Source organism: Phyllostomus hastatus, unplaced genomic scaffold, assembly GCF_019186645.2.
Source record: "Phyllostomus hastatus isolate PE091 unplaced genomic scaffold, TTU_PhHast_1.1 phas_scaffold_501, whole genome shotgun sequence".
Classification (NCBI taxonomy): domain Eukaryota; kingdom Metazoa; phylum Chordata; class Mammalia; order Chiroptera; family Phyllostomidae; genus Phyllostomus; species Phyllostomus hastatus.
This window is the reverse complement of record NW_025334033.1, coordinates 2,227,160-2,254,984: the sequence shown is the minus strand read 5'-3', so window position 1 is coordinate 2,254,984 and position 27,825 is coordinate 2,227,160. Positions and strand designations below refer to the sequence as shown.

Genomic DNA, 27,825 nt, shown 5'->3' with positions numbered 1-27,825 from the left:
AATAAATTAGGCCCCTTCAATGTCCAGCTGCAAGACAGGAAAGACTTGTGTGTAGTTTAACCTGCCTTTGTTTGTTGTTACCCAAATAAAGATTTTTTTAATGAATAGTTCTATTTGGTGTTACTTCAAATGCTTCAAATGTCGAAAGAAGGTCTTTCCATTAAACTGCCTTTATAATATGAGAATGTACTAGTATGACTAATAAAATACATACCATTTAAAAAGAGAAAAGGATGAACTGATCAATGAGGGCAATACAACTATCCTGCTGCTTCATGGGGAAAAAGTCGGAGTTTAATATAAAAGTAGAAGCAGCTACTTTTGCAGCTACAGATATGCTTTCTTTTCCCTTTCAGTCTAATTGCTGGCAAATGGACACAGAGCCTGCCCCCAGAAAAGTCACTATACTAAAATGTCCCTCACAGAATTAACTTTTCATAAAATTACATGAAGAAGATAAATAAAAATATGCACAGACAACTCTGCTGACCAAACTATAGTCTAATTATTCCATTTTTATTTGTTCCACTGAAACACAGTTATAGATACTTTTATTTTTATTTTTTAGATTTATACTTATTTTTAGAGAGAGGAAGGGAGGGAGAAAGAGGGAGAGAAACATCAATGTGTGGTTGCCTCTCACGTGCCCAGCCCCCTCCCCTCCCCACTTACCCCCCTTCCTACCCCCCAACCTCACTTGCAACTCAGACAGGGACCCTGACTGGGAATGCAACTGGTGACCCTTCAGTTTGCAGGCTGGCGCTCAATCCACTGAGCCACACCAGCCAAGCCTAGATTTCTTGACATAATTTTCTTTAATATATTTTATTGATTATGCTATTACAGTTGTCCCATTACCCCCCCTTCATTCTCCACCACCCTGCACACCCTCTCCCACTCACATTCCCCCCCTTTAGTTCATGTCCATGTGTCATAAGTTCTTTAGCTTCTACATTTCCCATACTATTCTTGCCCTCCCCCTGTCTATTTTCTACCTACCATCTATGCTACTTATTCTCTGTACCTTTTCCTCCTCTCTCCACCTCCCACTCCCCTATTGCTAACCCTCCATGTGATCTCCATTTCTGTGGTTCTGCTCCTGTTCTAGTTGTTTGCTTACTTTGTTTTGTTTTTGTTTTTGTTTTTGTTTTAGGTGTGGTTGTTAATAATTGTGAGTTTGCTGTCATTTTACTATATATGTTTTTTATCTTCTTTTTCTTAGATAAGTCCCTTTAACATTTCATAAAATAAGGGCTTGGTGATGATGAACTCCTTTAACTTGACCTTACCTGAGAAGCACTTTATCTGCCCTTCCATTCTACATGAAAGCTTTGCTGGACAGAGCAATCTTGGATGTAGGTGCTTGCCTTTCATGACTAGGAATACTTCTTTCCAGCCCCTTCTTGCCTATAAGGTCTCTTTTGAGAAATCAGCTGACAGTCTGATGGGAACTCCTTTGTAGGTCACTGTCTCCTTATCTCTTGCTGCTTCTAGGATTCTCTCCTTCATTTTTATCTTGGGTAATGTAATTATGATGTGCCTTGGTGTATTCCTCCTTGGGTCTAACCTCTTTGGGACTCTCTGAGCTTCCTGGACTTCCTGGAAGTCTATTTCCTTTGCCAGGTTGGGGAAGTTCTTCTTCATTATTTGTTCAAATAAGTTTTCCACTTGTTGCTCTTCCTCTTCTCCTTCTGGCACCCCTATAATTCAGATGTTGGAATGTTTAAAGATGTCCTGGAGGTTCCTAAGCCTCTCCTTATTTTTTTCGAATTCTTGTTTCTTCATTCTTTTCTGTTTGGTTGTTTCTTTATTCCTTCTGGTCCACTCCATTGATTTGAGTCCCAGTTTCCTTCCCATCACTATTGGTTCCCTGTGCATTTTCCTTCATTTCACTTAAGTGTAGCCTTCGTTTTTTCATCTAATTTGCCACCAAAATCAACCAATTCTGTGAGCATCCTGATCACCAGTGCTTTGAACTGTGCATCTGATAGGTTGGCTATCTCTTGGTCACTTAGTTGTATTTGTTCTGGAGCTTTGATCTGTTCTTGTTTGGGCGAATTTTTTTTTTTGGGGGGGGGGGGTGGGTCTTGTTGCACCTGTTACATATGAGGGGCAGAGCCTTAGGTGTTCACCAGGGCAGGGCAACCCAGTTGCTGGGTTGTGGTGCTGTATGTGGGGGAGGGGACGAGAGAAAACAATGGCCCTTGCTCCGCTCTCTCTCAGACTTCAGTCCCTTCCGCTGCTTCCCCCAAGCAAACTGGGCCTTTCTGGTGCTGATTTTGGTGTGGGTGGGTGGGTGTATGTTCTAGGACCCTATGGGTCTCTCCAATGAACTCTCCTGTGAGGCTAGGAGTGTCTCCCTGCTCCTCAACCCCCACAGGTGTTTTCAATCAGTGTCCCAAGGCCCTATTTCCCGGCACTGGGACCCTGGGTTGTGTGCAGTGCCTTGCTTCACAATCGCTGCCTTGCTTCATGATCACCACCTTGCTGGGTTTGCCGGTTGCCTCCCCGCACCCAACATCTGCCAGCCGCCGCCTGCATGCCCAGGGTCTGCCCACTGCAGTCTTGTGCGCCCAGAATGCCTTATGTACCAGGTTCCACCGCTCTGTGTGCTGTAACCCCTCTTTGCCGGGCTGCCCAACTCCGCCCCTCCTACCAGTCTGGATGAACGTGTCTATTTTAACTCCTTGGTTGTCTGACTTCCATACAGTTCAATTTTCTGTCAGTTCTGGGTGTTATTCTGTTTCTAAATTATCATTGTCCCTATCTTGGTTGTGCGAGGAGGCACAGTGTGTCTACCTACGCCTCCATCTTGGCCAGAAGTCACACAATTTTCCTAAGTATTGCTCCAGTGCCTTCTGCTCACACTGTAAACAATTCTTCTAACTCTGGTTATCTGTGACATCTTGAAAGAAATAGATAAAGCATATGGCATTAATTCAATGACTCATCATTTGGGAATAAAAAAAAGTAGGGGGTGGAAAAATTGCTCAAAGATCTAATATTTTATGTCTCAATGTTAAGTGAGAGTATGATACCAGTCTCAAAGCTTGTAAAATGTAACTCAGAACTGCAAGAATACTGTTGAAGAAGAAAAGCAGAAGGCATGATCATGTTTCAGAGGCTTACAGGAAGAATCCTTAAAAAATGAAAAATCCAAAGGCTCCCAGTCCTACCAAGAAAAGCACGATTTCAAACAAACTATCACCTTCCCATGTCCTCCACCTAGAAGCATGAGCTGCCACCGCCCATGGCCAGAAACTCACACAGAGCAGGCGGCAACTGCGCACTGAAGGCATGGGCTGGTGGTGCTCTGAGGTTGCTCTCTCCAAAAACGTTGCCTGTGGTCTGCACTGGCAACAAAAGTTCTATCACTATCAGATTTTTTCCCTTGTACAGAGATATGTAAATCAAATAAGATATTGTGTTTACTCATACACAATTTAAAGAATTATTAAACAAACATAAACAACCATCATCCAGGTCAAGAAACAGAGCACTACCACCATCGCAGAAGCCTCCCAGCCCCTCGACACCTGCTGCCTGCCGCTCCCCCACCAGCTCTCTGCTGGGGCACACAGTGCTGATTTTTGTAATAATCACTTCCTTGGTTTTCATCTTACCATTTAAATAGGAATCTCTAAATAGCATAGTTTACTTTTTTCTCGCATTTGGACTTTATATAAAATCCCACTGAGGACTTATGTGGATATGTAGGGCTTTTTCTTTTCACTTCTCATTATGTTTGAGAGGTTCATCCACTTATCTATGCATTTATTCCACCGTTAACGGGCATCTGAGTTGCTTCCATCTGTGACTCTCCTGAGACGCTGCTACGGACCTGGGTGCACCCGTGCCAGCATTTCCTGGAGTAACTCCAAGCGTGGAAGTGCTGGATCTTCCACTTCACTGGGAAGTGACAAACTATTTCCTAGTGCGAATATACCAACATGCTTACACACCAACAACATGTACAGTAGAAATTTGCTCTTTAAATGTATCACTGGTCTGCAAAAGTTCACTGTTACAGCAGAAATCCTATCAGAAGACAATGCATTAAGCTGGATGTACTCTCAGCCAAGAGGTCTGCCTCCAAAATGGCATTTCAGAATCCCAGCGGAAGTGTGCGCGTGGCACAGCCAACTCTGGAACAAAAAACAGTTCAAAGCACAGAGCCTTGTGCTTTGTGCAGAGACACCAAGTCTGAACCTCACGTCCCAGTGACAACGGCCGTCCTTCACAGCACGTGCAGGCACTGAGAATGAGGAGAAAATCAGACGAACAGCTGAAGGTGGCAAAGTGGGAGAATGAGGAGTAGACTTCATTTATGACCTAACCTAAAACTGCCCACTGTTAAATGCTCAGCAACTCAGACCACTGCCTCTGGTTATTCAATAAACAGACTCGATAATCAGTTATACCCAAGAACTTTTAATTTCTCAGAAAAATGAGGATACATAAATTCTGTCAGCAAGCATTGCTCAATTCTGTCGGCAACTATTATTATGTGTCTAACATTCAAGGGGAAAAATTATACTTTATTTGACTTCACTAAATACAGTTAATTAAGCTAGCAACAAAAAAATTCAGATAAGTTCTGAATCTAGGCACCATGGTTATATTTAAAGCAGAACTAAAACCAATGATAAATTTCAGATAAGAGGTCGACATCATCAAATCGAGTACTCCTTTCTATTCTTGCGCGTCCTACTGAGAGAAACAGTATTGCCTCAGGTTAGACAGACACGACAGAACAGCATTCAAATGCAGACCTGCTCCATGTGCTGCTTAGATTAAGCCACGCTGACAAAGGAAAGACTGTACCATCACAGCTGAACTTAAATGTCCAATACTAAATGTCAAAATGTTCAGTGCAGACAAGTTACTTCTAACTTTGGTTACTTTTGTGCTTAGTAAAGAAATTACGTACTATTAAAGAAAAATAGAAAATTGAATCCAAAACATTATATACTCTTTCAAAGACTAGAATACAAGCAGAGTGATTATGCCACCTTACTTCACTAATGTTTGTAAAATGGATATAAAAGTTTCAGTTACGCAAGGTAAATAAGCCCTAGATGTCTACTGTACAGCACCGTGCCCACAGTTAACAATGCCACACCCTACACTTCAAATTTGTTATGAGGGTAGGCTTCATGCTACGTGGCCTTACACACCTGCGTGTGCACACACACACACACACAATAATAGTAATAAAGGGGCAGGAGGAAGCTGGGACATGATGGACATGCCTATGGCCTCCGTGGTGGTGACAATTTCACAGGTGTATGTATACTTATCCCCAAACTCTTGAGTTGTACAACCTTTAACATTTTACATGTCAATTGCACCTCAATGAATTGTTTTTTTTATTAAATGATTGTGAAAATATACAGCAGCCAATGAAATTGAACATACTTCAGAAAATAAACAAAATTTGAACTTTTAGTAAAACACCTTCATGATCTTGGGGAAAAAACAGATTTCTCAAACAAGGCGTAAAACAGCATAAACTGTAAGATACAAGGTCAATAAATTACATTAAAATGTAAAACTGGCCCTGGCTGGCGTAGCTCAGTGGATTGAGTGCGGTCTGCGAACCAGGCATTGCAGGTTCGATTCCCAGTCAGGGCACATGCCTAGGTTGCAGGCCATGGCCCCCAGCAACCACACATTGATGTTTCTCTCTCTCCCTCTCTCTTTCTCTCTCTCTCTCTCTCTCTTTCTCTCTCCCTTCCCTCTCTAAAAATAAATACATAAAATCTTTAAAAAAAAATGTAAAACTGTGCACCGAAAGTCACCATCATGAAAGTAAAAGTAGGTCTCATATTGAAAGAAATTTATAATTATAAAATCTAAAGGTAATTATCAAGAAAATATTTAAAAAATATCTGTAAGTCAATAAGAAACAAGCCAAATGTAAAAGAATATGTGCAGACAGTTCAGAGAAGAAACCAAGAACAGCAACCAAAATGTTCAACCAACCTCCATGGACCGGTCTCTCTGCCCAGCCCAGCACCAGTCACTCTTGTTTGTGCACCAAAGTATAACGTTACCAACATCTACAAACCAGCCCTCACCAAACTTCAACATCGAGCACCCGACTTTACAGCCACCACTTCCTGCCTGTGGGACTCACCGCCCTGCAAGGAGGTCGACAACCCTTGTGCACAGAAGAACCTGCAGTCCCCTGGGGACACCCCCATCGCTGCCCACCACCTCCTCCCCGAGCCTGCACTTCCCGCCCACCCGGCTCAAATTCAGTGCCAGTCTTTCTGCTCCCCCCTTTCCTGTCCTTCACTTCACTGCATTTGCTTGGCTGAACTGTTACCATGATTAAACCCCACTGACCCCCACTCTATGTGCACCTGTGCCACAGAAAGTGAATAAGGTAGATACACCTGCTCTCACCTTCAATTCTGAACACAACCTCCCGTGGCCCTCTTCTACAAACACCCTGCAGCCATGCATGCTCCCATACTGCATCACTCTCCCACTCACTCCCTGCACAGCTACGTCTTACTACCTTCTGTCTCTCCTCCTCCCTGGCCCTCACACACAGCTTTCTTCTTTCACCAAGAAAACAGTGGCAATTAGAAGAGAACCTCCACAAGCCTCAGTCACATCCTACCCTCCTACCTATGTCTATGCCCACGTGTTCTGCCTTTTCTCTGACTACAGGTGAAAACCTATCCAAACACCTCGCAATAGGCAATCCCTCCCACTGCACAATAAATTCCAACGCTCTGTGTGTGCTGCAGAACACAAAACCAGCAATTCTCACTTCACCCCCAATTATGTTTTCCCTCTTTTCTGGATCTTTCTATCAACAAATAAATGTGCAGCTACTTCTCCCATCCTTAAAAATGTGTCTTAGCCCACTTTCCCCACAGTTCATTATGACTCTCCTTCCCTAATAAAACTCCTTAAAACAAAGAGTTACTTGTGCTTACTGTCTCAAATGTCTCTCCTCCCGTGTACTTTTTAAACCCAAGAAAGAATTTATCCCACCACTGAAGCAAAACTCCCAGTCAAGGTCACGAGTAACCTCACGTTGTCAAATTCAACTATCAGTTCTGGTTGTCATCAGCTGCGTGCGACCCTGAGCCTCCATCCTCCTGGAACCGTGAAGACGCCACGGCCTCCTTGTTCTCCCTTCTACCCTAAATGCTTGGACTCCTCCCCTGGTTCCTTCTCATCTCTTCACCTCCAGACACTGTCCAGGGCTCAGGACTTTTCTGGCTAAGAACTGCCTGGGTCGTCCCACGCCTTCTCAAGGCTTTGACACATCACCTCAGGGCTCGCGTTGCTCACATGTGTATCTCCACTGCAGGCCTGGATCCTGAACCCCGGGTGCCTTCATCCAATCGTCCACTTGGCACTTGGTGGTGGGTGTTGAGCCGGGTCTCTTCCATTTGCTACTCTAGAGTCACCCTCCAACCTCTGCCTCCCTGTTCTGCCCGAGGAGTGTGTGTCTACGGGGATGGCAGGAATAGGCTTCCCTTGCCTTGCGGCCTCCAATAGGCTAAGCTCATGGGAAGCCCTGGCAGAAGAATGGAGGAAAAAGGGAGTTAAAGACCAGAGTATTCACTCCCCTGTCTTTCTCCTGTGGAGTCATCGTCACTGGCTAGATCTCCTAACCAAAGGTGATGCATCCTCTCAAGGTAGACTGTTCTCCGTGAATCTCTCCTTCAGAGTTTCTGGCAACGAGGGGTGGTAACCTCTCGCTGTTACCTGCCCCCCCACACACTGTACTATCCCTGTGCTTTCCCTATGTCCTACCCACACCTTTGTAAATGATTCCTTTGTTAAAACTTTCCTTCCAATTATACTGAGTGTGCCATCTATTTCGTAACTCTGACAAATACAGATGTCTAGCTGGCATCTCACTTTTAACACATTAAAAACTGAGCACCTCCACCTGGCTGGTGTGGCTCAGCAGCTTGAGCACCGGCCTGTGAACCAAAGGGTCACTGGTTCAATTCCCAGTCAGGGCACATGCCTGGGTTACAGGCCAGGTCCCTGGTGAGGGATGTGCAAGAGGTAACACATTGATGCTTCTCTCCCTTTCCTTCTCTCTCTCTTCCCCTCTCTAAAAACAAGTAAATAAAAAAAATCCTTTTTAAAAAACCTGAGCACTTCCAATAGTTTTATCCATCTCAAATAATGGCAACCCCCTTCTTCTAGCTGTTTAGGCCAGAAAGCTGGTGTCACACCCATACCTGGTTTTATGTTACTTCCCATGTTTACAAGACCTATACACGCAATTCCCTCGAACAGACCCAGAGCCCAACCATCTCTCACCACCTCTGCTGCCACCAACCTGGCCACAAACACCAGCAACACTTGTCTGGGTTGTTGCAATAGCCCAGCTGGTCTACCTGCTCCCCCCTGGCCTATCTTCAGGTTACTCCAGCACAGTGGCCAGAGGGATCCTGTTAAGATATGAATTAGCTACATTACTCTTCTCTTAAAACCCTCCAGTGGCTGCTCATCTCAGAGACTCAAAGCCTTTGAACTTGCTATTCCTTTGCCGGCAACACTCTTCCCACAGATCCTCATTGCCCACTCCCTCCCCTTCCTCAAGCCTTTATAAAAATGTCATCTTCTCAGTAAGACCTTCGCCAACCACCCTTTCTAAATTGTAACAGCTTCTCCCCATTTTATTTGTACCCTGAGCAATCATCATCATTTAAGATCTTACATACTTTTCTTTATTGTGTCCTCCAACCTCTAGAATGTTAACTCAGTGTCACAGGTGTTTCGGTTTTTGTCTATTCTGTGTATTGTCATATCCTCAGCTTCTAAAACAGGACCTGGAAAGAGTGGGCGCTCAAATAACTGTCAAACAAACCACAACTCGACACCATTCAATCAACTGGCTACAATTAAAAAGGCTGTGAGTGCTACACATTGGCAGACACCTCCAATCACAGCTCTTCACTTTGGGGAGCAATCTGGAAATATCTACAAAGTCTGCGATGTGCACATCTAACAGACTAGCAACATTTTTTCCTGGTTTGTGTGCTTATTTATACAAACAAGGGCAGTATACTAAAAATGAGAATCATTCCAAGAAGTATGGTCAGCCTGTCTAGAGCATATTCTTAATATTTTATGACCACAGAATGAATCTCCACCACTGACAAGTAAACCAGTAATATAGCTCCACCCCAACACAAGTGAAGAAACCACAGCCACTCTTTCTCAGGCTTACACTGTGTGCAAGGAAAATAGTAAATCAGTAGCAGAGCCGGGAAGAAATATATCAAAAGATGTGACCGTTGTAATGCACCAAGAAACCAATCACAGATAAACAAGCCACTTAAGAAATCAGTAAGCAAAGAGACTACCAAAAAAAAAAATACCTTTGAGACCCAAATCACACCATTTTAAGTTATAAATAAATGCTAAAATAAATAATCAAAATCATAAGCTAATGTGCATAACTGCTGGCTTAGACTAGAATTCTGAGAATCACTTTCAAATGCGTATGCAGCATCTTTATTTTCAATTACAGTTGACACTAAAAAATATGGAAGGCTTCAGGAATTTGCATGTCATCCTTGCGCAGGAGCCAAGCCAATCTTCTCTCCTTCTCTGTACGGTTCCAATTTCAGCATGTGTGCTGCCGAAGCGAGCACTAGGCAGTATCTTTTATTGCCAGATACTGCCGTTGTAGCTGACTACACAACTGATTCAATTAAGTCCACATGATAATTTTATTGCACTACTTCAGTCTTCCCCATAAATCTTTTAGCAGAACTGATAAAAACTGAAGCAAACCAGCACACATTTTACATTTCTCCAACCTTGAATAAAAGTGCTTTTAAACCCCTAATTGGCCAAAATGCAGGTAACGAGAGAAAAATACTCATCTGACTGGCAAAAAGATGAGTCACCTGTCCCTGAATGGTCAGTGAGTTGGATGCCATCAGCAAATCTCTACCTAAGGTGGTCGCACTGCATGCCCCACAAGAATGAAGACAGCACACAGAATCTGCTCTTCTGACTCACACTCTCATACTCACTCCACTTCCCTCTTTCTTTCCAACTATTCGACCAAGAGAGAATTCATCACTGTTGAGTCTTAGTCTGGTTCAGGCACTCAAAAATATTGGCAGATAGGAAAAACGGTAAAACTCAAAAGCAACATCAAAGGTGTGGGAAGAGAGAATTCGAAACTGAAAATATTATTTTCATTTTATTTCACTGCTTCTCACATATCTTAATCCTTTACATTTTTTTAACTTGACAATTTTTTTTTATTGAGGTTATTGTAGATCCACATGCAGTTATGAGAAAGAACACAGAGAACTCTCATATGCCTGAAGCATGGTCCCTCAAAGGTAACATTTTGTAAAACTGGAGTACACTGCCACAACCAGGATATGGACATCCTGACACTGGCAGCATTCACCAATCCTACTCAGACTTCCCCAGGGTTATTTGCAATCACTTCTGTGTGTGTATTTAAGTTCTACACAATTGTATCACTTGTCTGGGTTTGTGTCCCCACCACCACAATCAAGATAATGGTCAGTACCAGGACCACAAGCATCCATATTGGTGCCCTTTTATAACCACATTCACCTCCCACCCGCCCATCCCTAACCCCTGAAAACCACTAATCTGTTCTCCATTCATCCTTCAAATTCTTATGTCTCACCCAATAGAAAGTAGCCATCTGTACAACCAGCCCTGTCCCATTATTTCCTGTAACTAACTACTCTTCAATTTCACATTGCTGCACACCACTCAAGGTGAAGTCAATCTTAAAAACACAGCTATTTGTGGAAGGAATGAGTTTTTCACCCTCTTGAAAGAGAAGGCCATCCAAAGCAAAAAAGAAAACTTTTGGTATTCAGGTGCATATGTCTCTGTGTGTATATCCACTAATATGTACATTCCTGGCTACAAAATAAGGAAAAAAAGAACATATATTCTAAAAAATCTATAAAGCTTTTCATAAACCTAAGCACCAATCCCTCTGAAATCAAAGAAAACAGTGCTGTTTCTCAGACTGCCCACTTGAGAAGGGCCTAGTTCAGCATTTGATTTTTCATTTCTATGAAGACTTTTATCCATTTCAACCATGGCTTACGGCATTTACATCAGTACACGGAAACCCTGACTTCCACTTCAAGAAATGCCATTTTTCCTTGCAAAGCACTAGACACACTGTCCTTTACTTGGATTTAAAATCCAAAGGACAAACGATGAATTGCTAGTTACTAAGATGCAGTTGAAAAGGAACATAAATGTCTACGCAGCTTGCACAGCACGAAGCAGTATGCGAGCCGCTGGAACGCATACCTGCAGAGCTGAGAAGAACACTGAAATCTGTCCCCCTCTGTGATTCTCCGCTTTCATTATCGCCCTCCTTTTCGGTGTCTTGATATCGATCCCAGTTAGAGACGATCTTTCTTTTAGAATAATTTCCCTGTTCATCATTCTCTTCTCCATGGGTCTCTGCATCACTGTCATCTTCGACCTGCAATCATTAGAGACAAATCAATAATCAGTGTAAATCTTGACCTAACTAGTCTCAGCAGTAAAATAAAACCAAAAAATATATAGTACACAGGTATCACATTAGAAGCACGTTTGTAGACCAAGCTCTTGAGGATATTATATAATATTTCAAGATAACCCCATTCCATCAGACTATACACTTTCAGGGTAAATTTTCACTTAGCTTTGAGAAGACAATCTGGGGAGTTCCTACCTAAAAAATTTGTGTCACTGGTATCTGAAACTCTACCCCAGAGCATCCTATTTCAATAGTTGTTTCCTCCTACCGAAATAATCAAAGCTGTAAGAGTCTTAAACTCAGAGGACTTTAGGATAGAAATCAATTCTTTCAATTTACAGATTTTACAAATACTCTATAAATGTTATATTGTAAGCTTTAAATGGGAACCCTGCTCAGATGCATTCTAGAAAAGTTTCCTGTCTTAGGCATTAAAAGGTTGACGGCACATGCAGGAAAATGCAGAATATGAGAAATTACAAAAAATAAAAGGCCTAGTTTTGTCAACAAATAAACTGCGAGAAGAAATATGGTGGGGGAGGAGCAAGAAACCTGTAGATTAAAAGGGCTTAATGAACAAAAGCAGGTGTGATGTCGGAAACTTCTTTGCACTCTGATTCATAAGTGATTAGAGAAAATCACTTATGAGATGATTGGAAGAAGGTGAGCAATGACTACATATTTGATTATATTAAAGATATTATTTTAGACTTCCAGCCAAGATGGAAGCATAGGTAGATACACTTTGCCTCCTCGCACAACCAACAGAAGGACAACAACAAAATTAAAAAAAAAAACACACACAACCAGAACTGCCAGAAAATTTAACTATATGGAAGTCCGACAACCAAGGTGTTAAGAAGAAACATTCATCCAAAACGGGAGGAGAGGCAGAGACGGGCAACCAAGGCAGAGAGGACTCACAGCATGGCAGTGGCTGGAGGACCTGGGCGGGCAAGGCAGCAGCTTGCGCACTGGGAAAGGTGGAGGCTGACAGAGCAGGAGGTCCCACATTTGCGTGCAAATAACCAGGAAAAACAATTGGGGAGCAAGACAGACCATGCAACCCAGCTCTCCAGCGGAGGGAAATAAAGCCTCAAAACACTGAAAACACCTGTGGGGGCTGAGGCAGTGGAAGAAACTCCCAGCCTTACAGGAGAGTTCCCTGGAGAGACCCACAGGGTCCTAGAATATATACACACATACACACACACACACACACACACACACACACCAGCACCAAAGGGCCCAATTTGCTTGTGGGTAGCGGAGGAAGTGACTGAAAGCCAGCCAAGAGCCCAGCAAGCAGCATTGTTCCCTTTTGGACCCCTCCCCCACATACAGTGTCACAACACAGCCATGAGGGTTGCCCTGCCCTGGTGAACACCTAAGGTTCCACCCATTACTATGTAACAGACCCTTGGAGACAAAAAAAAAAAAAAAAGACTCAAATGAAAGAACAGATAAAAGCTCCAGAAAAAATGCAATTAAGTGATGAAGAGATAGCCAACCTATCAGATGCACAGTTCAAAACACTGGTAATCAGGATGCTCAAAGAAACAATTGAGTATGGTGGCAAAATACAGGAAAAAGTGAAGACTATGCAAAGTGAAATAAAGGAAAATGTACAGGAACCAACAGGGAAGGGAAGGAAACCGGGACTCAAATCAACAGTTCGGACCAGAAGAAAGAAACATTCAACTAGAACAGAATGAAGAAACAATTCAGAAACACGAGGAGAGGCTTAGGAACCTCTGGGACAACTTTAAAACGTTCCGACATCCAAATCATAGGGGTGCCAGAAGGAGAAGAGAAAGAGCAACAAATTGAAAACTTATTTGAACAAATAATAAAGGAGAACTTCCCTAATCTGGTAAAGGAAATAGAATTCCAGGAAGCCCAGATAGTCCCAAAGAAATTGGACCCAAGGAGGCACATACCAAGGCACATCATCATTACATTACCCAAGATTAAAAATAAGGAAAGTATCTTAAAAGCAGCAAGAGAAAAGGAGACAGTTACCTACAAAGGAATTCCCATAAGACTACCAGCTGATTTCTCAAAAGAGACCTTATAGGCAAGAAAGGGCTGGAAAGAAGTATTCAAAGTTGTGAAAGGCAAGGACCTACATCCCAAATTGCTCTATCCAGCAAAGTTATCATTTAGAATAGAAGGGCAGATAAAGTGCTTCCCAGATAAGGTCAAGTTAAAGGAGTTCATCATCACCAAGCCCTTATTATATGAAATGTTAAAGAGACTTATCTAAGAAAAAGAAGATCAAAAACTATGAACAGTAAAATGATAACAAACTCACAACTATCAACAACTGAACCTCAAAAAAAAAAAAAAACCAAACTAAGCAAACCACTAAAACAGGAACAGAATCACAGAAATGGAGATCTCATGGAGGGTTATCAGCGGGGAGGGGAGAAAAGATGCAGGGAATAAGAAGCATAATTGGTAGTACAGAATAGATAAGGGGATGTTAAGAACAGTATAGGAAATGGAGAAGCCAAAGAACTTATATGTATGACCCATGAACATGAACGAAGGGGGGCGATGCGGGTGGGGTGGGGTGCAGGGTGGAAGGCAATAAGGGGAGGAAACACGGGACAACTAATAGCATAATCGATAAAATATTTTTTTAAAAGATCACTCTGAGCCCTCAAATATCATCATAAACCTTCCTGGCAGCATAAAAAAAAAGGCAATCTATAATCTAGGCCATTACAAAGATTGCCTGAACCCTGAAGGTTTCCTGCTATAACCAAAGTTTCTCAGAAAGAAAAGATGCTAGCAGCTGAAAGGCATGTGACTGAACAAGATCTGCTATTTAAATAACAAGTACCAGGAACATTCTAAAGAAAACAGCTTTGCAATTCATGAGATACGGGGGTTAGAATGAGAGCTGAAAATACTAGAAAGGTTTAATCTGGAAAATCTACTATTCTTTTGTTGGCCCACTGGGTAATCAGAGTTAGAGAGACTTCCCTAGTTAGTACAAAACTTCTAACATAGCAATAACACGAGGCAAAAATGTAAACCTCAGTAAAGCAATGAGCTTGACATGAAAGAAGGCTTTGATCTGACACACCTGCAGAGCTGTTAACTGGAGACAAGCACAGACATGCGAGAGGAGACCTAAACAGAATTAATGGTCCTGCCATCATCACCATTTAACATTTACAGAGTTTATAATAGGCTGGGCTTCGCAGAGCTGAATGACTCACTAATCCCCAACGTAGAAATATCACTGAACAAGGGTCCCGTTATCTCCACCAACTGCAGAAATGAGGACAGCTGTCATCAGCATCCATCACAAGAGGGCAGTTAAGAAGTAATGAAGTTTAGAAGACACTTGATGTAACTTAGAGAAAGGTGTATCATAAAAACACCTAAATGTTTTATGCTTAGTTCATTTTGCAAAGAGCTGAGACAAAATAAAATATGCAATCTCAAGATGAAGAGAAAGAACGGATAAATAACAAAATACTGATGAAAGCTATGAATAAAAATGTGGGGGTGGGCAAAAGTAGGTTTACAGTTGTTTGTATGGAAAAATACATAATACAAGAATAAACTCTTTCACATACTCACAACTGTAAGCCTACCTTTGCCCATCCCTATATACACACAGCATTATATTAACATCATCATTCCAAAATTAGTCTGGTATATACTAAAAACTACAAGACACTGATGAAAGAAATTAAAGAAGACACAAAAGAAAAGATTCTGTGCTCATGTACTGGAAGAGTTAATATTGTTTAAATGTCCACATTACCCAAAGCAATGTACAGATTCAATGCAATCCCTACCAAAATTCCAAAAGCATTTTTCACAGAAATAGAACAAACCATCTACAAACAGAACAAATTTGTATGGCACCACAAAAGACCCCAAATAGCCAAAGCAATCTTAAGAAAAACATCAAACTATATTACAAAGCTCTAGTAATCAAAACAGTGATGATATTGTCATAAAAACAGACACATAAATCAATGGAACAGAATAAAGAGCCCAGAAATAAACACACACATATATTCATGTGTCAACTAATTTATGACAAAGGAACCAAGAGCAGTCTTTCAGATAGGCGTGTTCAGGGTGGTATGGCCGTAGACAAGAACAGTCTTTCTATGGTGCCAAGAAAACTGATAGCACACCGTATACAAAAATCAACTCAAATGAGTTAAAGACCTGAAACCACAAAACTCCTGGAAAACACATAGCTCATAAGCTCCTTGACATCAGTTTTGGCAACGATATTTTGGATTTGACACAAAAAGCAAAGGCAACAAAAGCAAAAATCAACAAGTGGGACTACATCAAACTATTCAATGAAAAGCTGCTGCACAACAAAGGAAACCAACAGAATGAAAAACGCACTGAATGGGAGAAAATATTTGCAAGTCATATTGTCACAGGTGTGCACAGGTGTGCACAGGTAACCAGGTTCTTAGTGATCGAGGACAAAGAATTGAACCGAACACACAAAGTTTATAGCATAAAGAAAGAGGGGAGGTTTATTAAGTGATAGTACACACCACAGGACACGGGAGTGAGCCAGCTCTGAGCAGAGGAAAAAAAAAGGGCATGTGGGCTGGGGGATTCTATTCTTATAGAGGCAGAAGCCCCCTGCTAGTCTTTGGCGGGCTTTTCCTGCACAGGTACAAGGAGTTGGATTTCAAAGCTACTGTGCATGCGTGGTTTCCCATGACTTTCTTGATTGGCTACTGGAGAAGGGAGTCCCACAATGTTATTTCATTATAATGATATTATAATGAATCAGGGGTAGCGCGCAGGCGCATTCTATGATTCAGAGTTGTCCCAGAAAACAGGAACAACCCGTCTTAGGGGGTCTTTGTCATGTATAGGTGTTTTCTACCCTCAGCCCTGCGGGGCCTCGGGAGCTTCCTTCCTGACTACCTCCTGCCTCAACTTCCCCCTGAGAGACATGGTTCTCAAAAAATCTTTTTGGGGGTTGTTGAAGGATGAAGATCCGTCTTCCATAGCTGCTTCAGGCTTAGATTGGACAGTAGACCCTGCCTATTGAGAACCACGGAACTCTCGCCCTATTCTATCTAGGGGTTGAAGAGGAATTCCTGAGGCCACCGCAGATGCTGTATGTTGGTCAGCTTCAACATCGTTCTCAGGGATTGGTTGGAAACCTTGGAGCGTCATCAGTTTGACGTGGAACTGCTTAAGTCTAGAAGAAACAAATTTAACAAGTAAATTAAATAAGCAAGGTCCTAAAAGTAGTAAAACCAGCAGTGTTATTAAGGGCCCTAAGAAGGGTAATAACCATGTTAAGCCAGGGAACCAGGAGGTCAGGGCTTCCTTAATCCCTTGGCCCTGTTGATTATACTTATGTAGCCATTCTGCCTGTTCATAAATTTTCTTTATGTTAGTTTCGATCATTCCAGAGTTATTTACATAGGTGCAGCAGGTTTTATTGATAACAGCACATACCCCTCCTTGTTCTGCTAGAAGATAGTCAAGGGCAAGGCGGTTATCCATGACTACATTTGCCAATGAGTCTACTGATCTTGAGAGTCCAGCTAGAGTACCAGCAGTATCTTTGGAGATTTCTTCTATAATCTTAGTGAGTTCCCTTAGAGTGGCCTCATGATAGGCGAAGCCTCCCCAGGGGGCTGCAGCGGCTATAGTGGCAGCAGCTCCAGCCACTACTAGACCAAAAGCTCGCTTTTTTTTCTGCTGAGAGATGGACTCCCAGGACCCATAGTTATATTTATAATGGTAAGGTCTTGGGGTGCCAAGGTCCCTAAGGTACAGTCACCCCCATGTTTAGAGTTGCTGAGATGAGTATAAGCAATAGCTTCTTGAAGTTCTGAATGATCCGTTAGCCAGTTATTGGGAGTCCCACATAGCCAGACGAGCCCCGGGGGTGCTGCAATAACTGTGGCATTAGTGGAGTTATATTTGTTAAGGAGGGCATATGGCAAGTGATAGGGAATGTATAAAAATATGCCTTAGGATTTCCTTCGACCCCCATTACCTTAACTGATTTGGAGGAAAGAGGTCCAGAGTAAGAGTTAAGGACAGAGTAAGTGGCCCCTGTATCAACAAGAAAGTCGATTTTCTTACCTGCCACATCTAGAGTTACCCGGGGCTCCTCGGTAGAGATGGGAATATGAGTATTCCCTGGGGCCGACCTGTTCCCCGGGCACCTTCAGTCCTCAAGAGTAGCCATGGCCTTGGGAGATGACCCCTTTCCACTATGGGAATGGGGGCAGTCTACCTTCCAGTGCCAGGGATCAGAACTGAAGTTCTTGCATAGAGGACAGGGCCTCGGAGGTGGCTGAGTGCAGTTCTTTGACCAGCGTCCAGGGCGTTTGCACTTATAACAGGTCTGATCCTTTTGCCCCTGATTCCTTTGAGGCCTCCCGAGCTCCCCCTGATGGGGGCTGGTTTCCGCCAATGGCACTACTAAAGGCTAGTGCAAGGAGCTCTGCTTGCCTCTCCCTTTCCTTCTTTCCCTGTTTTCTTTCCTCCAAATCCCTATTGTTAAAGACTGAAAAGGCTGTATCCATGAGCTGATCTAAGGGGGGTCTGCGGGCCCATTTGTAATTTCTGAAGCTTCCTGCGAATATCAGGGGCAGATTGAATTATAAAATGCTGCCCTATCAAGATCTCGACCCTCCGGGGGATGAAGGGTCCAAGTTTGTATATTTTTGGAAGGCTTCTACTAGTCTGTTTCTGAAGAGAGCTGGGTTTTCTTCCTTGCCCTGAAAGATTTCCCCTAACCTTTTCATAATTCACAGGTTTCTTGATGCAGTTTCTCATTCCTGCCAGTAAGCAATCTATCATTGCATCCCTACTCCGGATCCCTGCCTGAGTATTGTATTCCCAGTTAGGTTCCTGGTCCGGGGACAGCTTGGGCAGCTGGCTGGTTAGTGCCAGGGTTCTGGGTATGCAGCTGATCTGCATACTTACGAGCCTCCTCCCAGATCCGCTGTTTCTCGTCTGGGGAACAGCAGGTGGTCAGAATTATGTACAAATCCCTCCACGACATACTAAATGCTAGAGTAAGAGTCTGGAAATTACTAGTGAAACGTGAAGGGTCCTCTGAAAAACTCCCTAGCCTGTCTTTACATTGTTGTAAATCAGTTATAGAGAATGGCACTTGTACCCTTATAGCACCTTCAGGGCCTGCTACCTCCCTCAAGGGTAGGAGTGCAGAGGTGGTAGGGAGATAAGAAGCGCCACTTCTAGTATGTCCTGCAGGGCTGGGTTTTTCCTCAGCTGGTGGCTTTAGGTTATCCATAGCATAAGGTGGTGGAGAGGTCGCTCCCTCTAAGGTAGGGGCAGAGACTTCAGAACTCTGGGGTTCCCTTAATCTCCCTTGAGAGACAGGTGGGGAGCTAAGGAGGGTATCTTCTAATTGATCAACACTTGGGCCTGTAGGTTTTGTCAGGGTGGGGCTGGAGCAAAACGAGGGATCTCGGTACAGAGCCATAAACGCCTGCACGTAAGGAACTTCAGACCATTTGCCTTCCCTCCGGCAGAATAGATCTAGCTGTAGGATAGTATTATAATTTGTGCTCCCATTCTCAGGCCATATCTCTCCACCCCCTAATTTATACTGGGGCCAAACAGTGTTACAAAAGAAAACTAATCTCTTCTTTTTTTAAAGTTTTTGGGGGTCAAATTTATCCCAGTTGCTAAGAATGCAACCCAATGGTGATTTGGAAGGGATGGAAGATGTAGTTCCCATCTCGACTGCGGTGATCCTAAGAGAGAAGAAACACAAAGATACTCCTTTGCAGACTAGAGGCGTCCCTCTCTTTGCTGCCCTTAGGAGATTCCTAGTGGGCCATGGGCGTCCCCTGGGATCCCACCGAACTACCAGACGTCTCTGGCGAAAGAGATTCTAGTGAGAAAGATACTCCCTTGCAATCGAGAGGCGTCCCCCTTTTCTTGCCTCAGGAGCTTCCTAGTGGGCCACAGGGCGTCCCCTGGGATCCCACCGAACTACCAGACGTCTCTGGCGAAAGAAATCCTAGTGAGTGTCGGCCGACAGAAATCGAAAAAGACTTGAGAGAATCACCACAGTCTACTTTTGTCTCTAACTATTGGGAAGGAACCAGTCCTGCATTCTTGAGCAATTGCCTATAATCCTGAAAATCCCAGACTCTACCCTTGTGGCCCTAGTACATTTCCATTTCTGTATTCTTCATCTACGGGGACCCTCATTTTCCTGTAAGCTTTAAGATCTGGGGCAAAGGAAGTGCCTTACTAGAAAAATAATTTCTGGCCCTGTAAACCATTAAGAGGAGCACCAAGATGACCTTATTATAAAATGACTCCTTTCCAGATCACAAAGAAGACCCTTAAATATTCTATGTAATTTTCCAGAGCTTTAAGAAATTGTGCCTGCGTCTGAAATCTCCCAGAAGGGACCTCAAGCCATGTCGAAAACACCACCCTTCATACTGGAGGCGTATCTCATGGAGGGACAATGAACTGAGAGGGGGAAATTAAAATACCCTTATAGAAACAAGTAAACCACCTTAGAATTCCAAATTCAATTAATTAGGTAAAAGTGGCTCTATGCAGCCATTCTAATAACCAGCGACCAGCAGGTACCTGTTGTGCAGTTCTGAGCGATGTTGCTGCTTACAATGATAGTATACACGTGGCAAAGATGGGAGTGGCTCATTCCTGCAACTGTACTTAGCGCTAGCCTAACAATGACCCCAAGGTAGATATCTTAGTACAAAGACAGCAGGAACCCTTCATACATAAAAGGCAAGTGGGGTGTGAGTGAAGGTATAAAGATCAGAAGTCAGTTGGGGAGGAAAAGCATAAAAGACTGTCCGTGGGCCTGATGAAAAGAATGCAAAAGGGAAGTCACAGTGCAGGTGCGGTGGTGACTGATATCCCGCTTGGAAGGTCCGACTATGCCTGCTGGGGGAGTGGCCGCGGGGGTGGGGGCAGTGTTTTGTGCTTTCCACAGTGTGCCTGACCGTTGTGCGGACATTTTCTTGTACCTGGCGGGGACTAAGGCTAACCCCTGTTCCGCATCCAAGTTATCCTATCACAGGAGTCTTCAAGCGGCGGGCGCCCTTGTGGCTTTTAACTGCCCGACCTGTGCCCGCAAATTAGCGGCCGACCTTCCGTCACGGAACATCAGAGTCACCGAAACAGAATAGGTGATAACGGAAAAGGGCATCCCGGGTGTCAGAGCAGCAAAGGGGGGCTTACCACTCCGGTGTCTTCTCCTAAGCTGGCTCGCCAAAAACTGTCACAGGTGTGCACAGGTGTGCACAGGTAACCAGGTTCTTAGTGATCGAGGACAAAGAATTGAACCGAACACACAAAGTTTATAGCATAAAGAAAGAGGGAGGTTTATTAAGTGATAGTACACACCACAGGACACGGGAGTGAGCCAGCTCTGAGCAGAGGAAAAAAAAGGGCATGTGGGCTGGGGGATTCTATTCTTATAGAGGCAGAAGCCCCCCTGCTAGTCTTTGGCGGGCTTTTCCTGCACAGGTACAAGGAGTTGGATTTCAAAGCTACTGTGCATGCGTGGTTTCCCATGACTTTCTTGATTGGCTACTGGAGAAGGGAGTCCCACAATGTTATTTCATTATAATGATATTATAATGAATCAGGGAGTAGTGCGCAGGCGCATTCTATGATTCAGAGTTGTCCCAGAAAACAGGAACAACCCGTCTTAGGGGGTCTTTGTCATGTATAGGTGTTTTCTACCTCAGCCCTGCGGGGCCTCGGGAGCTTCCTTCCTGACTACCTCCTGCCTCAATATGTCTGATAAGGCCTCTCCTCCCGTACCTGATTTTAAAACAACAATTCTATGAAACAATGTGTGCGTGATTGTAGTCCATGTGTTACGGGCCCAGCAACGCTGGGAGGGAGCAAACTGCACTGGACGAGGAAGTGACCCCACACCGGCACTCGAACACACAGAAACAAATGAGCAAAACTGGAAACAGGAAACAAGAAGGCTCACATAACAAAAGCGATAAGTATGTGCTTGCTCCTCTTTCTTCTCTCACAGTCTTTAAAAGACACAAACTTACACAAGGTAAGAATTACAACAATGTATTGCTGGTTCTGTAACGTATAGATGTGTATAACAACACCACAGGAGGGGTAGGGGAACAGTCTATGTAGGAGTAATGTTTCTCTATCTCAGTGGGATAAGTTGTTATAAATCTAAAGCGGATTCTGGTAAGGTAAAATGTATACAGCACAGTTTATACATTTATATGGAGCTCAAGGAAGTGACTAAAAGTGAAAAAAAGAAATTAAAGTATTACATTAAAAATATTCACTTCATGTAAAAGAAAGCAGCAAACGAGAAATAGAGAAAATTCACATGAGACAGACAGAAGACAAAAGGTAAGAGGGCAGACAAATATTCAATTGTATCAATAACAATAAATGTGAATAGATTGAACAATTCAATCAGAAGGCAAGGACTGACAGAACGAATATTTTAAAATCCAACTTAGGCCATCTAAGGAGACACATGAAATTCAAAGATAGAAATATCACTATAGTAAAGCACAGAAGGAAAAAATTCCATGTCAATAGTATGCAAAAGAGAGCTGTACTGACTACACAAATAACAGAAATAACAGACTTTAAGGCAAAATTGTTGTAAGAGATAAAGGACATTATACAAGGACAAAAGGGTCAATGTATCAGAAAGACATCACTACGAACATATAAACACACCCTAACAATAATGCCCCAGAGTACATGAAGCACAAGCTGACAGAACTGAAGGGAGAAATAGTGTAACTGTAATAGTTGGAGACTTCAACACCCCACCTGCAATAATGGATAAGGCAACTAGACAAAAGGTACCATTTGCACAACAGAACCAATAAAAAGACTTATTCACTGAGTCTGTGGTCCTATTTAACTCACGTACAACTATGATTAACACTAACTTACAACCTGCTGAATTTAACTGGCTGGACTGTGAAAAGTGTGTTTGGCAACATTCTCTTTGAAATATCCTCTATTGAGCAGGGGCGGGTAGGGGGAGGCAAGGGGACTAAAAAGTGATATAAAAAAATACAATAAAGAGTAAATTTAAATATATAAATAAATAAATAAATAAAATATCCTCTATCTTTTCATTCAAAAAAAAGCAATAGTCTGCCAAGAGAATATTTAAAAGATGATCTTTATTATGCAGAGCCCTCAGATAAGCCAGTAAGACATCGAAAGTTACTAATAATACATAACATCGAGACAACAGATCCTATTCACAGCCTTTTGTACTCAGGAACCTAGTTTTTGAAGGTTCCACTTTCCTCTGGAGTAAAGGGGTGTAAAAAAGGCTTCCCTACTTTGAACCTAATAAGGAGGCTGAACACAATCGCACCGTTTTCAACAACCTTCCGTGTCCCTCCCAAAAGAGAGTAACCGGCTGCAGAGGGAAACGTGTGGGATGGAAAGAGGGGAGGGAGAACACATCTCAGGAAACCGCCGACAGAAAGTCACTGGGAACAAACTTCAGCTAATGCCAAACACATCCAACCAAAACTGTTACAAGGTGTATAATCGGGAAATTATATTAATTCGCCCTACTTTAAAATTTTTTAATGTTATCAAGCTTTAAAATGTATTATTAATTGTCCAACTACTTTTACATTTACAAACCATTTTTTTATCTTACATAATCATTTAGGCCATAAGCACCAACAGTTGCTTCTCTATTAAAAAATCATCTTTTTAACAACAGAAAAATTCATAAACCATTATAATTAAAGAGTTCATTGGCAGCTTTGGTATCACAAAAATATTTCAGCAAAAATAGCTCTACATATATTTCAAGAAGCTAAATTTCAATAAAGCATTAAAAAAAACACACATACTTTAACACAGTATACAGGTATACATAGTACATAGGATGTTTCCATCTGTCATTGTGTATTAAATAACATGCACATTAGAGTGGGATCATATCTGAAAAACTAGTAAATGCAATATATGTATATATCTAAATTACCTAGTGAACCTAGAACAGTGTACACTGAGCTCCAAAATACCATGCCACCAAGAATGGGAAAAAAGTGATGCAGACTATACTCAAATTTGACTGACAACAGCCCCTCTTCCCGTCCCTCCCCGAGACCAGTACACGGGAGAGAAGAGGGCACAGAGGGATCTGAGAACAGACAAAACGGGTCCCAACTCTCCAAGCAGCTGTTCAGAGAGTCTTCTCACAGGCCTCTCGGCTCATCACGAATCCTTACACTGTATCTTCTTTCTCCACGTCCTTGTATCTCTCCCAGGTGGGTAATCTTGGTTCAGAGAGTTGGCTAAAAATAGGTGGTGGAGAAAGATAATTACCATTTGCTCTCAGCCGACACAAGGGCTGGACACACCATAAGGACCTTCACAGTTCTATGCTTCCATGATTTAAGAGTGGTTTGGGAAATTAAATGGCAATAATTGCACTAGTTGAGATTTAAAATATACTTCCTGGAAGTCCTTTTATATGGAGTCATTGTGGGAAAGAGGGGGAGAATAGCAAGAGAATCAGGTTCATTTTACCTGCTTTACAACTTGAACTTCGTGCAAGAATTCAGGCTAAAACAGATTTAAAACTACCAAGTTAATCAACCTTGTGAGTAAAATTCTAATACAAACTAGTCAACAATTTTTGTAGTAAAGAAGGAACTATAATTAAGACAATTTGATTCTTGGTGTACTTATGATCTAAAAGATTGTGTTTTGTTATGTTGACCTTTTGACTATAGACACATACACAGTAACGAGAGATACAAAGAGGCCTTCAAGTAAACGCTTTCTTTGTTAAATAATTTAACTGAAAGGTTTTATCATTTTTAGATTTTTTTTTATTTATTATTCGATTACAGTTGTCCTAGTTTTTCCCGCTTTGCCACCCTCCACCCAGCAACGCCCCAGTCCCTCAAGCCATCCCCTCACCATCGTTCATGTCCATGGGTCACACATATAAGTTCTTTGGCTGCTACATTTCCTATACTGTGCTTTACATCCCCACAGCTATTCCATAACTACCTATTTGTACTTTCTAATCCCCTCACCTGTTCACCCTTTCCCCCACACTCCCCCCTCCCATCTGGCAACCATCAAAACACTCTCTATATCCATAATTCTGTCTCTGTTCTTCTTGGCTTAGTTGATTTTTTAGACTCAGTTGTTGATAGATATGTATTTATTGCCATTTTATTGTTCATAGTTTTCATCTTCTTTTTCTTAAATAAGTCCCCTTAACATTTCATATAATAGTGGTTTGGTGGTGATGAACTCCTTTAGTTTTCTTCTTGTCTGGAAACCCCTTATCTGCCCTTCAATTTGAAATGGTATCTCTGCTGGTACAGCAGTCTTGGCTGTAGGTCCCTGCTTTTCATGACTTTGAATGTTTCCTGCCAATCCCTCCTAACCTGCAGTTTCTTTTGAGAAATCAGCTGACAGTCTTATGGGGACTCACCTGTAGGTAACTAACTTCTTTTCTCTTGCTGCTTTTAAGATCCTCTATCTTTAACCTTTGCCATTTTAATTATGATGTGTCTTGGTGTGTTCCTCTTTGGATCCAACTTGTTCGGGACTCTGTGCTTCCTGGACTTGTATGTCTAAATTGGATAAGTTTTCTTTCATTATTTTTTCAAATAGATTTCCAATTTCTTGCTCTTTCTCTTCTCCTTCTGCCATCACTATGATTCAAATGTTGGCCCTCTTGAATCGTCCCACAGGCTGCTTACACTATCCTCTTTTTTTGTTTGTTTTCTTTCTTCTCCTTGTTCTGATTGCTTGTTTTGTGTCCTTATGTTCCAAATCATTGATTTGATTCTCAGCATCATCACTCACTCTACTGTTGTTTCCCTCTTTATTTCAATTAGTGTATCCTTCATTTCTGACTTGGTCTTTTTTATGCTGTTGAGGTCCTTGCTAAGTTCCATAAACATCCTTATAACCAGCATTTTGAACTCTGCATTTGATAGATTGCTTATCTCCATTGTGCTTAGTTCTTTTTCTGGAGTTTTGTTCTGTTCTCTCATTTGAGCCATATTTCTTCTTTGTCTCTTCATTTTGGCAGGCTCCCTGTGTTTGTTGTTATGTATTAGGTAGAGCTGCTATGACTCCCTGTCTTAGTAGCATGGCCTAATGTAGTAGGTGTGTCCTGTGGGGTCCAGTGACACAGCCTCCCCTATCACCCAAGCTGGGTATTCAAGGTGCACCCTTCATGTGGGCTGGGTACACCCTCCTCTTGCAGTTGAGCCTTGGTTACTGTTGGCAGATCAATGGAAGGGATTAACCCAGACCAGTCAGCTGCAAGGGCTGGCTGTGACAACCACTGACCACCAACCTCCACCCTCTCTGGAGGATTAGCTGTTCAGGGGTAAGGTGGTTAGTTTCTTTCACTGACTCAATCCCTGCTAGTTTTTGCAGCCAGAAGTTGTGGGGACTTAGCTTCTTGGCACTGGAACCTTGGGCTGGGGGGCCTGTTGTGGGGCTGGGCCTCCTCGCTCCCAAAATATCATGCCTGAATTTTTTTTTACCACACATGGATGTGGGACCAGCCTGTCCCGCATTTGCCCCTCCTACCAATCTGGATGGTTGTGGTTTCTTTAATTCTATAGTCATCAGACTCCCATTCAACTCGATTTCTGACAGTTCTGAGTGATGATGGTTCTACATTTTCGTTGTAATTTTGACATGGTTGTGCGAGAAGGCAAGCCACGTTTACCTAGGCTGCCCTCTTGACCAGAAGTTCGGATTTTATATACACAAAAATAATCAGCATTTATAGGAAGGCTGCGTGACTGACTCGGAGCATCCCTGGGTACAAAACCTACTCTCCCCAAAGAGAGCCACTGATAATTACACTTTTTCCTAAGGGGCACATAACAGTTCAGGTGCATCTCCCACTGCTCCTTCTTCCCTAGGACTGCACTGCACAGGCTAATGCTGGAAGTGGCCAGATTTTCTTCTGACTCTGTCTCAGTTCAATTTTCACCTCTCTTTGCCACCAGCACAGGGCTGGTTTACTTGGTAACTGAGGTTTTAATGTCATCACCTTCCATTTTCTAGAAAAATAACAGACTACTAAACCACTGTTTATCTAGCCAACTTTAAGACTCTCCCCAAACCCTGAAGTCACCAGAGAAAAGGAACTTAATTAACAGGTAAAGAATTATGAAACTAGAGCCCTGGCTAGATGAGTCAGTTGGCTGGAGTGTCATCCCATGCATCAAAAGGTTGCAGGTTCGATCCCTGGCCAGAGCAAATACCTAGGTTGCAGGTTTGATCCCTGGTTGGGATGTGTATAGGAGGTAGCCAGTTGGTTTCCCTCTGACATCAATGTGTGTGCTCTCTCTCCCTCCTTCTCCCCACCTTCCTCCCTCTCTAAAAGCAATAAAAACATATCCCTAGATGAGGATTTAAAAAATATTATGGAACTAGAAGGAACCTGGGCAGTCCTGGCCCAGCCCTCAGACCTCAAGCAAATTCACTGTGTGCAGGAACCACATTGGGCCGGTCTGCTCCACACTGGTATCTGTGGTCACATTCTCTGCCCAAAGGGACCACACTGCCTCCTCCATAAGCACAAACTTCCAATCCCTTAATCATTATCATTGTTTGTTCTAAATTTTCAAATTCCCCCATGACTGTTTTTAGTGATTATAATGAAAATGGACTCAGTAGATGCAACTTGGCCAGGGCTGCCTCCTCCCTACCACAAATTTTGAAAATACAGTCACCTTTATAGTCCATTCTAAAGACATATTTATTTCTTTAAATATAACTCTAAGTGGCACTTAGATTTCCTCCTGCCTATCCTACAACACATCCAAAGAGGGCTGCTTTTGTTCCCTGAGCACGCAACTGCCAACATTCCCTCAACAAGCATTTCTTGGGTCGTTCCTGAGTGCCAGGCACCAGGTCCAGCAGTGGAGATACAGAAACAAACAGGACAAGGTCTCCAGCCTTCCAGGCCCACAGGCCTGTGAGGAAATCAGGAAAGTGAACGCATACTTAAAGCAGTGTGGTGTGTGCTGTGACAAAGCATTCATAAGACACTGTGGGAGCACAGAAATCGCACCAGCAATGGGGAGTCTTCAGGGCCAGCCTGTGAGCGAGGAAGGTGGAGGAGGGAGGCCTTCAGGCTGAGGGGACAGTGTAATTCAGCTCCAGCCATGGACACATGGCCTGAGGTCAGTCTAGTGAAGGCAGCTGCCACCATCTCGGGCTGGAAGGTGGTTCCCAAGCTCAGAGAGATTTAGCAAAGAACATGCTTCTGA

At 42.8% G+C, this 27,825-nt stretch overlaps 1 protein-coding gene and 1 pseudogene across 1 annotated transcript in view; both read right to left on the bottom strand.

Annotated features, from left to right (window-relative positions):
* The window catches only part of AVEN (apoptosis and caspase activation inhibitor), a 169,525-nt gene that overhangs the window by 116,227 nt on the left and 25,473 nt on the right, over positions 1-27,825 (bottom strand). Inside the window, exon 2 of the mRNA XM_045822231.1 lies at positions 11,317-11,494. Within this exon, the coding sequence (XP_045678187.1) occupies positions 11,317-11,494 (178 nt within the window). The remainder of the gene's footprint in view (positions 1-11,316; positions 11,495-27,825) is intronic.
* Positions 9,530-9,644, bottom strand: LOC123808994 (annotated as a pseudogene).